The sequence below is a fragment of the Ochotona curzoniae genome, unplaced genomic scaffold (assembly GCF_017591425.1).
Source record: "Ochotona curzoniae isolate NIBS_2020 unplaced genomic scaffold, NIBS_Ocur_1.0 scaffold_4701, whole genome shotgun sequence".
In the NCBI taxonomy this organism is placed as follows: domain Eukaryota; kingdom Metazoa; phylum Chordata; class Mammalia; order Lagomorpha; family Ochotonidae; genus Ochotona; species Ochotona curzoniae.
Window position 1 is genome coordinate 34,057,240 of NW_024467122.1, and position 12,910 is coordinate 34,070,149.

At 39.8% G+C, this 12,910-nt stretch overlaps 1 protein-coding gene across 3 annotated transcripts in view; it reads left to right on the plus strand.

Moving 5' to 3' along the window:
* Positions 1-12,910, plus strand: part of STRN3 (striatin 3) — an 83,275-nt gene that overhangs the window by 15,498 nt on the left and 54,867 nt on the right. For 2 of the 3 annotated variants that reach the window (XM_040970244.1, XM_040970243.1), the window contains exons 2-3: positions 10,641-10,744; positions 11,405-11,478. In XM_040970244.1, the coding sequence (XP_040826178.1) occupies positions 10,641-10,744; positions 11,405-11,478 (178 nt within the window). Of the gene's footprint in view, positions 1-7,275; positions 7,348-10,640; positions 10,745-11,404; positions 11,479-12,910 lie in introns of those variants that run through there. The other variant, XM_040970245.1, reaches the window with a different exon arrangement.

The following is a 12,910-nucleotide window of genomic DNA, read 5'->3' on the forward strand; positions in this document are numbered from 1 at the left end:
AATCCGAAGCCAGGAACCAGAACTTCTTTCCAGGTCTCCCACGTGGGTGCAGGGTCCCAAGGCTTTGAGCCGTCCTCGACTGCTTTCCCAGGCCACCAGCAAGGAGCTGGATGGGAAGTGGAGGTGCTGGGATTAGAACCAGCGCCCATATGGGATCCCTGTGTGTGCAAGGCGGGGACCTTAACCATCACACTATCGCGCCAGGCCCCATTTTGTTGTATATTCTTAGAGTCAAATATTTTAGGACTCTGAGCTGAAAATTAAGGTCTTTATTTTTCAAATGCCATTCTTAAATTGTGCCTTCTAGTATAAAGGTTAGCAAATGGGGCTTTTGGGCCAAAATCAGTCCAGGGTTAGCCTGTTTTTGTTGTGGCCCATTTTTTTAACATTCATAAAATGAAAAAAAAAAAAAAAACCCCAAACGAGGACTTATGAGATAATAGAGTGCCAAATGAGATACTACTATGTGACCTTCTGTAGAAAGAATTGGTCATCAGGTTCCATATTCCCTTGCCAGGAAAATTAGCCAGTTTATCAGAAAAGTAAAGTTTGACAGCCTTTTTGTGGTAGGACCTTTTTTTGTTCTCTGAGTGAAGCAGGTTTTGTTACCTGGATGCTGGATAGAGGTTGGCATTGTGGTGTAGTTAAAGCCACTGCCTTCGTCTTTCTGTAACTTTCAAATAAAATAAGTTAATAAATAAATAAATAGTTAAAGGTAACTTTTTGCTCCTCAAGCTATTCTTGTCACCAATTGTCAAGTTAGGTCCTCTGCGGGTACTTCGCTCTTGCAGTGGTGGCATGCAGGAAGTGTTTTGGGGAGTGCTCTTAGAGAGAATTTGGGCTGCAGTGTAATAACGTCCCCAATGCTCAGGTGACCTGCTTGGGAACTCTAGCTGGGCTAGCCCTGTGAGTCATCCTCAGTTGGGACGGGAGCCTACTACCTAATCCTGTTTTGGTGAGTTGTTGGCTTAGGGCCATTCAGGCAGGCAGCTGGAGTTAGCAGAGGCAATTCCTGAAGGCTGACAGCTGAGCACTGACAACTGCTCAATAAGCCGGCATTCCTGAAGGAGCGTATACAGCATATACCACCGCACAGGCTGCGTGTCGCCTTATGTCAGTTCTAATATGGTTTCATTCTTTTCTTTTTTTTTTTTTTTGCTTAACATAGCAATTATCCTCTTTAAAGAATTTGTATTTTCATGTTAAATATCTGCAAAATGTAGTTCTATCAAGTTCTGTATGTTTTTACAGATAATGTGGATTGGTCTTGATAAGACATTTGTAAAAAACCTGAGCTGTTTTGATGTGTGTGAAACTGAGTTAACCATTCTCATAAGAGAAATATGATATACTCCTGAAATCTTTATCATGGGGATTGAAATTTATAGCTGAAACAATTCAAAGTGACATGATTTAATCTTGTATTTGAGGAGACTGAAAATGAGATGAGGGGTTTTAAAACTAGTTAGTGACATGTAAGGATTAAAAAATACCGAGTTTTATACTCAGACTTACTTTCTTATGTTAATGTTTCATTCCTTAATTAGCTTCTTAAGATGATTTCTACAACGAGAATAGAATGTTAGACTTCTAGAGCTGGAAAGAACCTTTTTTAAGATTGCTTTTAGGGCTCTGCGTAATAGTGTAGTGGTTAAAGTCCTCGCCTTGATCACGCCCGGGATCCCATATCGTCGCCAGTTCTAATCCTGGCAGCCCCGCTTCCCATCCAGCTCCCTGCTTGTGGCCTGGGAAAGCACTCAAGGACAGCCCAAAGCTTTGGAACCCTGCACCCACATGGGAGACCTGGAAGAAGCTCCTGACTCCTGGCTTCTGATTGGCTCATTTCCAGCTGTTGTGGTCACTTGGGGAGTGAATCATCAGAAGATCTTCCTCTCTAACTCTCCTCCTCTCTATATCTGACTTTGCAATAAAAAACAAATCTTTGAAAAAAGAAATGTTTGCTTTTAGAGTTGACCTGTTGCTCTTGGGAATAGTGTTAATACATGGATGCTAGCCCAACCATAACAAGTCAGTTTCTGGAGTTGTATCATTTTAAATGTGAATGGTTGGTTTTTAACCTTCCTGAAAGATAATTCCAGTGTTAGATCACTTCTTAACGGTTCTCAGCTAATGGAAAGTCTTTATTATGTGGTTCCCACCTGATAGTACAAATGGATTCCAACTGAGATCTGAAGATACTGTATAATTATAAAATTTTAATACTTGTATTTCTGTACTCTATTAGTGTGAATTGACTTTAGGGACAGAATTTGTGTTTATGTTTTGCTTGATAGGGACTAATAGGGAAAGAGGAGAGATAGTCTTAATGAATACTTGCTTTGAATTAAGTGAAGACTAATTTTTTTTTTTTTTAAGAAAGCGAGCTCTCTGATCTGCTGGTTCACTCCTAAAACGGTAGTAGCTGGGTCATGCTAATGGTATGACCTGGGATTAAAGGTCTCAGGGAACCAACACCTTGAACCATCATGGCTGTGTCCCAGTATCTGCTTTCACAGACAGTGAAGTCAGGATTCAGGAGGCAGCCAGTGCCTGTCATAGAACCCAAATACTCCACGGGATGCATGTGGTTTAACCAGCATCTTTTTTTTTTTTTTTTAATATTTATTTATTTTATTGGAAAGGCAGATATACAGAGAGGAGGAGAGACAGAGAAGAAAATTTTCTGTCTGATGATTCACTCCCCAAGTGGCCCGTGCTGCGGCAATCTGAAGCCAGGAGCCAGAACTTCTTTCCGGATCTCCCACGCAGGTGCAGAAGATATTGGAGATTGTAGAAACACTTCTGCTCTACAAAGGGCCTGTATTCAAGTTTGAGAATCTCTTTCAAGAATTGTGAATTAAACTGAGTTAAAGATTTGAAGCTGGGGTTTGGGCTTGTGGCGTAATGGTTAAATCTACCACCTGCAGCCCCTGAATCCCATATGGGGATTGTACTTTGGCCTGCTCTGTCTGTTGTGGCCACCTGGGATGTGAACCAATGGATGGAAGATGTCTCTTTCTAACTCTTCAAATAAATAAATAAAATCAAAAGAGAAAAAAAGGAGTTGATATTCGGTCACCTAAAGGTACCCACTACTTAATGTGTATGAAAATTACAAAGGATGTACTAGACATTTTATGAATATGTATCGATATTGAAGGAGGAAAGGAGAAGCTTTTTGTAGAATAACACTGTTTTAGATTCATTTTTAAGATGTTTATTATTTCTTTGAAGGGTAGAGTATTGCACGCTCCCCACATGTGTGCAATAGCTGATACTTAGCCGTGTTGAGGCCAGGATCCTCTTAAGGTCCCCATGTGCGGGGAAGGAACTCAGTATTTGAACCGTTGTCTAATGTCTCCCAGGACATTAGCAAGATGCTAGTTGGGGGCAGAGGAACTGGAACTTGACGCAGCTGCTCTGGTGGGAGATGCTAGCTTTCCAAGCCGTGGCCTAACTTGCTGCCCTACTGAGCCTGCCTTACAATAACATTTTAAATTATAGTAACAGGAAGATTCCTCTGAATAAAGTATCTGATGCCATAGACTGCGTGAGGTTTTGTTCATCCCTTTTTTTCAAAGATATTCTCTTTCTTAGGGTGTAAGTCTTGATGTGTATAACTATTAAAAAATTGTATAGTGAATTTTAAATGATTTAAACATCTTAATTTGATTAGTTTATAAGTTTGAAATGCTTCAAATTACTGTTTAGTGGATGCAGTGTAGGTGTAGGTGTTTATCTACTGATACCATCTACTTTCATAAGTCCAGTGGGTATTATTCGTGGGTTTTGGGTCAGGTACTGGCTTACCCATTAATGGAGAATATAGGTGTGTATAACAATTTTATTGAGTCCTCGCTCTTGAAAAAAGTGTTTCACTAATTCCCCCCCCCCCCAATTTTATGTACTTATTTGAATGTCAGAGTTACTGAGAGAGAAATAGAGGAAGAAAGATATTCTATCAACTGAGTTGTAGGAGGGACTAGGTGAAGGTTTTTGTCAAGCTTTGTAAGAATACTGGCTTTTATTTTGCCAGGGCCTCTTCCCACCCCGATTCACGCCAGCCCACACACCTACTGACAAGTGAAGTAGCCTTGCCCCTCCTGGCCCACACCCAACCCTGACCCACATATTCACCAGTAGGAACTACAGCCCACCAAGGGAGTTCCCCAAGTTCCCCCACCAGGCCCACTCCCAGACCCAGATCTTATGCTTGCTAGCAGGTGCTAGACCCTTACATGACATAGTCTTGACCTTTGTGTGTGTTGGTGGATGTTGCGGCTTGGCCCATATCACACCCAGTTTGTGGGTGTGCCAGCAGGTGCTGCAGTCTGGACTAGCCTGTTCCAACTCTAGCACTGGATATTGGGGTGGGAGGTTCCATGGTCATACCTAGTCATAGCTAGGTCATACCTTGTTCAGCTTGTCAGCAGCCCCCAGCTCTTGAGTAAATGAGTGGGTATTGCAGTCCTAAAGGGATGAGCCCACAGTATCTGCCCCTAGACCCAGTTCTCTTGCATGCTGGTTAGTGTCTGTCATGGTCCAATGTAACATGACCTACCTCCCTGTCCCAACTTCACTGGCAAGTGCTGAGGTTTAGTCCTGCCAGGCAGGCTCCCCAGCCCTAACTTGTGTGTATACCATTGGGCAGTGGTGTATGTTAACTAGCCCGCTTCAGGTCTCCCATCTGTCTGACCTGGGAAGGTCCTCTGGTTTCCCTCCTCCATACCCTTTGGTCTAAGCCCCGTTACTTACGTCCAGGTGCATCGGCCTGTTAGTAAGTCCCTGAGAAGTCCTTCCTCACTTGTAATGTACTCCCTTGTGGTGCCTCACCCCACACATCCCCATATTCTGTCTCCTGAGCAATCCACAGTCCCGATGCCTTATTCCCCTTTGGATTCCCCATGCTATTTGTGTTTTAGAAGCACACATTTACCATATATCTGTCTTGTAGAGTTTTATGTATGTTTCAAATCCAAAACTAAAGAAGAGAAAACTTATACCTTCATTTTTATGCTAGAAAGATTATAATTTGTTTCCTTAGATTCCCCAAGGAATGATTGGAATTGAACATTACAAAGAGAATAAATGTGGCTAATTGAGGAGAGAACTTAAGGGAAAAGTTAGTCTTAACAGAGCAGATTATTTTTTTGAGACAGGTCTTAAAAAAAACAGGATTTAAGTAAGAAAGCATGGTTATGTGAGCCAAGATATTTGTTTGTGTCTTATGGTAAAGCTATAAACACAGTTTAGTCCAAACATGCATCATCATGCTTGTTTATGTGAGAATCTGAAGGAAAGGCTTTCATTTGTAGTATGTTTTCCACTTAGGTGTGGATGGAACTATTCATATAAAAAGTGATAAAGGCATGCGTTGCAGTCCAGTGGATTAAAGTGGTGTTTGGGATCTGGGATTGATGACTGACACAGTTTCTTACTAACTTTTGTGCTGTTGCACATCCTAGGAGGCAGCGGGCAAGTAGTGCTTGAGTGCCTGCAAACCATGCCGAGGATCCAGAAGTGCTTCCTGGCTCCTGCCTTTCACCTGGCTCAGCTTCAGCTCTTCCAGGCATTTGGGCTTGAGTTATATAAAGCTTTTGAAGCTGTTAAGATGCTGTAAGGCAGATTGATAAAAGTAAATATATTCTTGGACTTTTTTGTATACTTAGTTCTCATCTGATCAAATAATTGAAAATTAGTAGGGCAACATGTTAAGCTAGTCTCAGTCCATAATGTCAAATTGTGGAAACAGTTCACTCTGATTAAAAATGTTATACCTGGGCCCGGCGCGATGGCGTGGTGCTTAAGGTCCTCGCCTTGCATGCCCGGAATCCCATATGGGCTCCACTTCCTATTCAGCTCCCTGCCTGTGGCCCGGGAAGGCAGTCGAGGACGGCCCAAAGCTTTGGGACCCTGCACCCGCGTGGGAGACCTGGAAGAGGCTCCTGGCTTCAGATCGGCATAGCTTCGGCCCGTTGCGCTCACTTGGGGAGTGAATCATGAGACGGAATATCTTCCTCTCTGTATATCTGCCTTTCCAATAAAAATAATAAAAATAAATCTTTAAAAAAAATGTTATACGTATGAGTGGCTTTAATGAAGTAGTAGTAAGTATGGTGAAAGATTTCAAGATATTTACAATTTACCCTCTCAGAAAGAGTAGTGAGTGATTTACTAACAGCCAAGTTTTAATTCTTACCTGGATTTTTTAATATCATGGAAATTGTTTCCAGGTCTCTTCTTGGAAATTAAAAAATTTAGGCAAAATATGTAATGATTGAGTTTAGCACTTTAGTAATGAATCTTAGTAAAATTATCTTAAGACTCCCAAATTGAGAATTCTTTCAGTCCTAGCCTGTGTTAAGGCATAAAGTTGAAGCTGCTGCCTGCAACTCTGGCAAATCCTACATGGGTGCTGGTTTCTGTCCTGGCTGCTTGCTCACTGTGGATCCAGTTTCCTGCTAATGGACTGAAGAAGCAGAAGATGGACCTCGCGCTTGGGCCCTGCCATGGTCGGAATTCCTGGCTTCTGCCTTGAGCGCATCCCAGTGCTGGCTTTCGCCACCATCTGGGTCATGACCAGAAGCTGACCAGATCTATCGATCTGGCTCTATCCCTCTCTGATTTCCAAATCCATAAATCTTGAAAAAAGATTCTTTTACCTTATTCATGTTCAGTTTCTTAAATATCTAAATTTTCCCCAAATTTCCATCACTGTTATAGTGAATAACCTTACAGAATATTAGTGTGCCAGGAATCACAAACATTTGTTTGACCAAAATGGAATGCTACACATGTAAAGATTTATGGGTTATTTTAAAATAGTGTTATTTATCATAGTTGAAGTAATTCTAACTTTGAGATTGTGTAAGAGATTATGCCAGTGTAGTCATTTGTATTTTACAGTTGAGAAATTCTAGAATTCTGCAGTAAGGATTTAATTTACATGAATTCAGCAACAATAATTTATTGAGCTTTTATGTATGCCAGGAATTGTTCTTGCCAATAGCAATATATCTGTAAACAAGACCACAACATTAATACTTTTATGGAACTTAAATTCTGGTGACATTTGTGTAATCTAATGACAAAATAGCAGTTGATTTAACTTAATATTTCTTTTTTCTCCTGATGTTTATCTAGTTGATTGGTGTGGGAAGGATCGAGGTATAGGAGAAAGTGGGTGAGACCACTGTTACCTAATTTTCTTTTTCTTCTTCCTGTATTAGAGGAAGGGGGAGGTAAGGGAAGAAGCCACACCCAGCCTCCCAGTTGTCTCAGCACCTGGGGATGGGTAATGGCCATCCAGTGTCATCTCTGAGTCCCCAGGCTGGAGCATGTCCTGAAGTCTGATTAAGTGGTTTTAATACTTATCAAATGCTGTTGATCTTGCCAATCCATTGATGAGGAAATCCTTCCAAGATCCATTGGGTGAAACAGTCCACCTTAGAGCCTCCATTCACCCAGATATTTGCTGCTAACGCTTGCCTGGAATAGTTGACCAATTTGTTCTACCCTCCATCCTCTGCTATGGTATCAGATGTCCTCTGCAGGCCCTAGTGGGCTGCCATATCCTCCTTGTGCATCTGGGCATGTCATCCACTGCTCTGTCTAAGCCACTGAGGAGGCCAATTTCCGATGCATGCACTCTGCACTCAGTCCACATATCCTGGAATTCTGAGTCCAGCCGTTCAGTTGGGAGAAATCCCCAAAGAGACCTCCTTTGAGGTGATCTCAGACCTCACCCTTCTGTGTGCTTGTGAGTATGGGGTCTGACTCCAACATCAGCCTGTGTGCACCCTGGTAGCTGCAATTACTGGGTCAGTTCTGAATCTAGCCCCATCTCTTACACAAACCAACGGATGTTGTGGTCCAGATTAACCTTGCCTACCACACACTCGGCCCTCACGTACACCAGGATGTTCAGCCTATTTGGTGCGATTCCCCAGTAACCCCCTGCTTCCAGCCAGGCCTGCCTTCAGCCCTGCTTTTTTTTTTTTTTTTTTATGTGAAATTAGGCCATCATAAATCGTTGTTGTTACTAATTTAAATACTTTTGTCATGAATGTTAGAGGCAAGATAAGAAACAGAAGAGAATTTCTTAATTCTGAGTCAACTTCAGGCTTAGCTTGATCATGCTGAATCATGTTGGAAGTTTTGCACTGGTGACCTCTAGTGGTCATCCAGTTATAAAAATCATCTGCTGTGAAATATCAAATTCTCAAATGATTCTCTTGTGATAATTATAGACTGATTACTGAATGAACAGTAAATAAGGTACCAGGGGTGACATTTGACTTTGTGGTTAGAACTTAGACATCTCACATTGTAGTGCGTGCCCATGTGCTTGTGGTGCTAGCTTCCTGCTGCTACAGATCCTGGCAAGCAGCAACAATGGTTTCCCTGGTTGGTTTCCTGCCATGCACCTGGGAGAACGGCTTGCTTGTGGCTCCTGGCCGTTGCCTCTTGGGAGCATTTGAGAACTGAGCATGTGGATGCACAGGCATCTCAAGGAGTTGGGCTGTCTGTTCCTTTCCCCAGCTACATTAGCACAATGCTGAATAAGAATCAGAAGTGCAACAGTTGCTGTGATTTGAACTGGTTTCCATATGAGAAGCCTTCTACACATTTGAAGTCTTCTACACATTTTTTAAATGAGTCGCCTGTCCTATTTGTGTCTTGAATTTCCAGAGTTTAATGTGCAAATGTCTTCTCCAAGTCTGTTCTACTGTTTTAATAGTGTGCACTGATACACAAAAGTGATTTTTGTTTATGATGTCAGCTAATGATCTAAGTTTATTTTAACATGGATACCAAATTTTCCCAGTACCATTTGTTGATGACACTGGCCTATACTCATTCGGTTTTGACACCTTGTAGACAGTCATTTTACAGTGTACACAACGGCTTATTTTGAAGTCTGCATTTCTATACATTTAAGTGAACACCCTGGAAATTTATTATCAGTGATCCTTTGCCAGATGGTGAACTTGTTGTTTTGTTTGGTTCCTATTATAACCACCAAATATAACAGTCACCCTTTCATAATATTATACTTAATGATACACTAGGTCACAGATCAGTTTTACTGCTAGTGTTTTTTCTGTTACCTGCCCACCTTTTCCTTAATATTTTTGGCTAAGCCATGGGATGTATGTGTATGTGTGGGTATAATATATATTTCTTTATTTGAAAGGCAGAATTAAGACAGGGAAAGGGATTTTCCATTTGCTTACTCACTCCCCAAGTGGCTACAGTACCTGGGCCTGGGCCATCCTGTTGTAGAAGTTTCATTTAGGTCTTTCACGTGGATGGCAGTGACCCAAACTCTGGGTCTTTTGCACTATTTCTATGGCATCAGCAGAGGCCTGGACCCAAAGCGGAGCAGTTAGGACACTAATCCTTATGGGTTAGGCCTTATCAGTTGCCAGAATCACATACAGCAGCTTTACCCTGTATTTATTTAGAAACTTAGTGTTGTAAGTACTATATAGCTTTTTCTAGCTTCTTGATTTTTTTTTTTTCACTTTTCAACATTGGGGCTTTCCATTTAACCTTTCATTAAGTGTTTGTTTTGTTAAATTTTTATCTGGAATTTTTGAATTTTATGGTACAATTTTGTAGAGACTGGGATTTCACCCCACCCCCAAAACCCCACCTCCCTGATAGCTTCTTGATTTTTATGGAGGAGTAGATTATTCCATCCTAATATTTTTAGGATAACAGTAGTTTTTGATGAGAGTGAGCATTTGTTAGATAGCGTTTTTTAAAAAATTAATTTGCTTACATTTGCTGTGTATTTCTATTATATGTCTCAACAGGGTACTGTCTATTATGAAAATTAACACATTCTAAGATAATATGTTAAATATCCATGTTATCCGAGATTTGAAAAATAGAATAGAAATGTTCAGTGATAATGTTGCTTACTAAATACTTCATCTACTGAGCAAATATGCCTCTGGGTCATCTGAACAAGAGCATTTTACTGTGGTGAGAGAGGTTTCCGTTGTGGATGTGTGTATAATTGTAGATTGTGGGCCTGGTAAGGAGTGGGAAAGGTCAGAAAAAAGTCTAAGAAATGCTTTGTGAAGGCAGAGGCAAGCATGGCAACTGGGAAGAATAAAATTCTCAAAATGAGACCAGATCATGATGAAGTCATGAGTTATTGGTGAAATTACGTGTTTTTTTCAAGAAGTTAATGAATTTGAAATGGGATGATAGAATAAATATTTGTAAAATTTCACATACTTCAGGAAAAGTACTTTGATGTAATTTTTGCTTTTTGAAATATCATGATTTAGTTTTTTGAAACAATCCAGTCTGAATATAGTGTTATTTATCACTTGACTTGTGTTACATAAAGTTGTACTTTTATGTGTAAAATTTTTTGAAGGTTATATAAAGGTTAAATATTAATATGTACCCCAGGGATATTAAGTAAATAGATAATTTATAGTTACCTTCATTTTAAGTGACTGTGTTATCAGAGAAAATTGGGTAATCCGCCTCTGTGCATTTTAAGTATGAATGTCATAAATAAAAATACGGAAGATTGCATTTATTGTTTTCCTTTTCTTCCATTTCTTATGTATTGTTATGGTGAAATGAGAATAAATGCATCTTTTTAAAATTTTTAGGCCCGGATAGCATTTTTACAAGGAGAAAGAAAAGGTCAAGAGAATTTGAAGAAGGATTTAGTACGAAGAATAAAGATGTTAGAATATGCATTAAAACAAGAAAGGTATGTGTGTTTCATTTTCTTATTTGGATAACATAGTGGAAAATGATATCCTCATTTATATCTCCATAAAATATATTTGATTATATGGGATTAGAGAAATATTAAGATAGCTAAATTGAAACATAATTTTTGTCAGACTCTAAATTCTGCAATTTTATTTCTTTTTAAAGCATTATTTAGTTACTGTTTGAAAGGCACATTTATAGAGAAGAGGAAGAAAGAGAGATCAGTTGATCGATCTTGCATCTGCTGGCTCACTCCCTGAATGGCTGCAGTGGCCAGAGCTGAGCCAGTCAAGCCAGGAACCTCTCTGTGTCCTTCATGTGGGCGCAGGGTTCCAAGGACCTGATCCATCTTCCACTTCTTTCCCAGTTTGCAAGCAGGCACTAAGATCAGAAGTGGAGCACCAGCATAGAACCAGGGCTCCTATGGGATGTCAGTGCCTGTTGAGCCACCGTGCTGACCCTTGGAATTTTATAGGAAAAAATGTATTCTTCACTTGTTACTCATGTAATTTTATTTCTTTTGTAGAAGACTGTTTTTCAGTATTCTTTGCAAATAAAATTTAAACACATTATGGTATTGTAGTAATATATGGTAGTCACTTAAACATAGAAATTTAAAAATTATTCCTTTACCAGTTTATTATTAAATTTTCAGGGCAAAATATCACAAATTAAAATATGGCACAGAACTCAACCAAGGTGACTTGAAAATGCCAACTTTTGAATCAGGTAAACTTGATTTTTTTGATCTTTTTTTTCTTAAAGCTCATTTTTTTGTGTAATACATGTTCTTTTTGGTTCCATTTCAGATTGATAGCAATGATTAGTTGAGTAACTATGGTAAATCAATCAGAATTTGGGGGATATACTAAATGAATAAAAGTTAAATGATTTTAGGTGTATCTCAGTGTTAAAAGGTACTTGTTGTTTTTCCTGCACTTTGAAGCCTATATAAAACTGTGTAGGCATTTTATATTTCTGAGTTGAAAGGTAATAGTAACTGCTTTACCAAACACAAGCATTTTTGTGCCATCTAATTTTAATTTTTTTTTTTGAAAGGGGAGGTACAAGTTCTCCCATCCACTGGGTCATTCTTTAAATGCCTGCAGTGGTCAGTGCTTGGCAGACCGTCGCCAGGAATGAGGAGTTTGGTCTAGTTTTCCCCTGTACCTGAGCCGTACATTGCTGGAATGTAGGGAGAATCTAGGCGCTGCAGGTCAGGATGTAGGAACCCAGCTGGTGGCTTAACTGCTGTTCAGATACCTGCTGCGAGCTTTTAATTTTTTATGATTAAAATGTTCTTTTTAATTGTATACATTCTAATTAACTCATTTTAGTCTTAAAGATACTGAAAATTTGTATTTGTAAACTACAGATGCAGCCAAATGAGGAAAGGAAAATATCTTCAATTGGCTTTGTTCTTTACTAAATGGTAAATAATGAGTAATTGTACAGTAAACATTAAGACTGGATATAGGAAAGGTCTTGCCACTAGCTTAATGTTCATTTTAGGACTCCATGTGATTACAATTTAAGGAACCTAAGTAAGGAAAATTTCAATTTATATTCCTAATTCTTGGCAATTTTTTATTTCTCAATGTACTTTTAGAATCAGTTATATATATAATTTTTTAAAAAGATTTATTTATTCTTATTACAAAGTCAGATATACAGAGAGGAGAGACAGAGAGGAAGGTGTTCCGTCCAATGACTGACTCCCCAAGTGAGCACAATGGCTGGTGCTACGCCAATCCAAAGCTGGGAACCAGGAACCTCTTCCGGGTCTCCCACATGGGTGCAGGGCCCCAAAGCATTGGGCTGTCCTCGACTGCTTTCCCAGGCCACAAGCAGGGAGCTGGATGGGAAGTGGAGCTGCCGGGATTAGAACCAGTGCCCATATGGGATCCCGGTGTGTTCAAGGCAAGCACTTTAGCCACTAGGCCACGCCGCTGGGCCCTGTATATATATATTTTGATAATGCAGCTAAAGCTTATGTTTTTGGCCACTGAAGACAGGAAAATGTTCTGTTCTTTGAGTGTGTAGTTTTTCCTCTCTTACTATAGTGTTTCAATCCCGGTAAAGTCTGTCATATTTGATAGGGAGCACAAAACTCATGTATAAAATTTTCAAATCAGATATGTTAGTGTAGTTTAAAAAATTA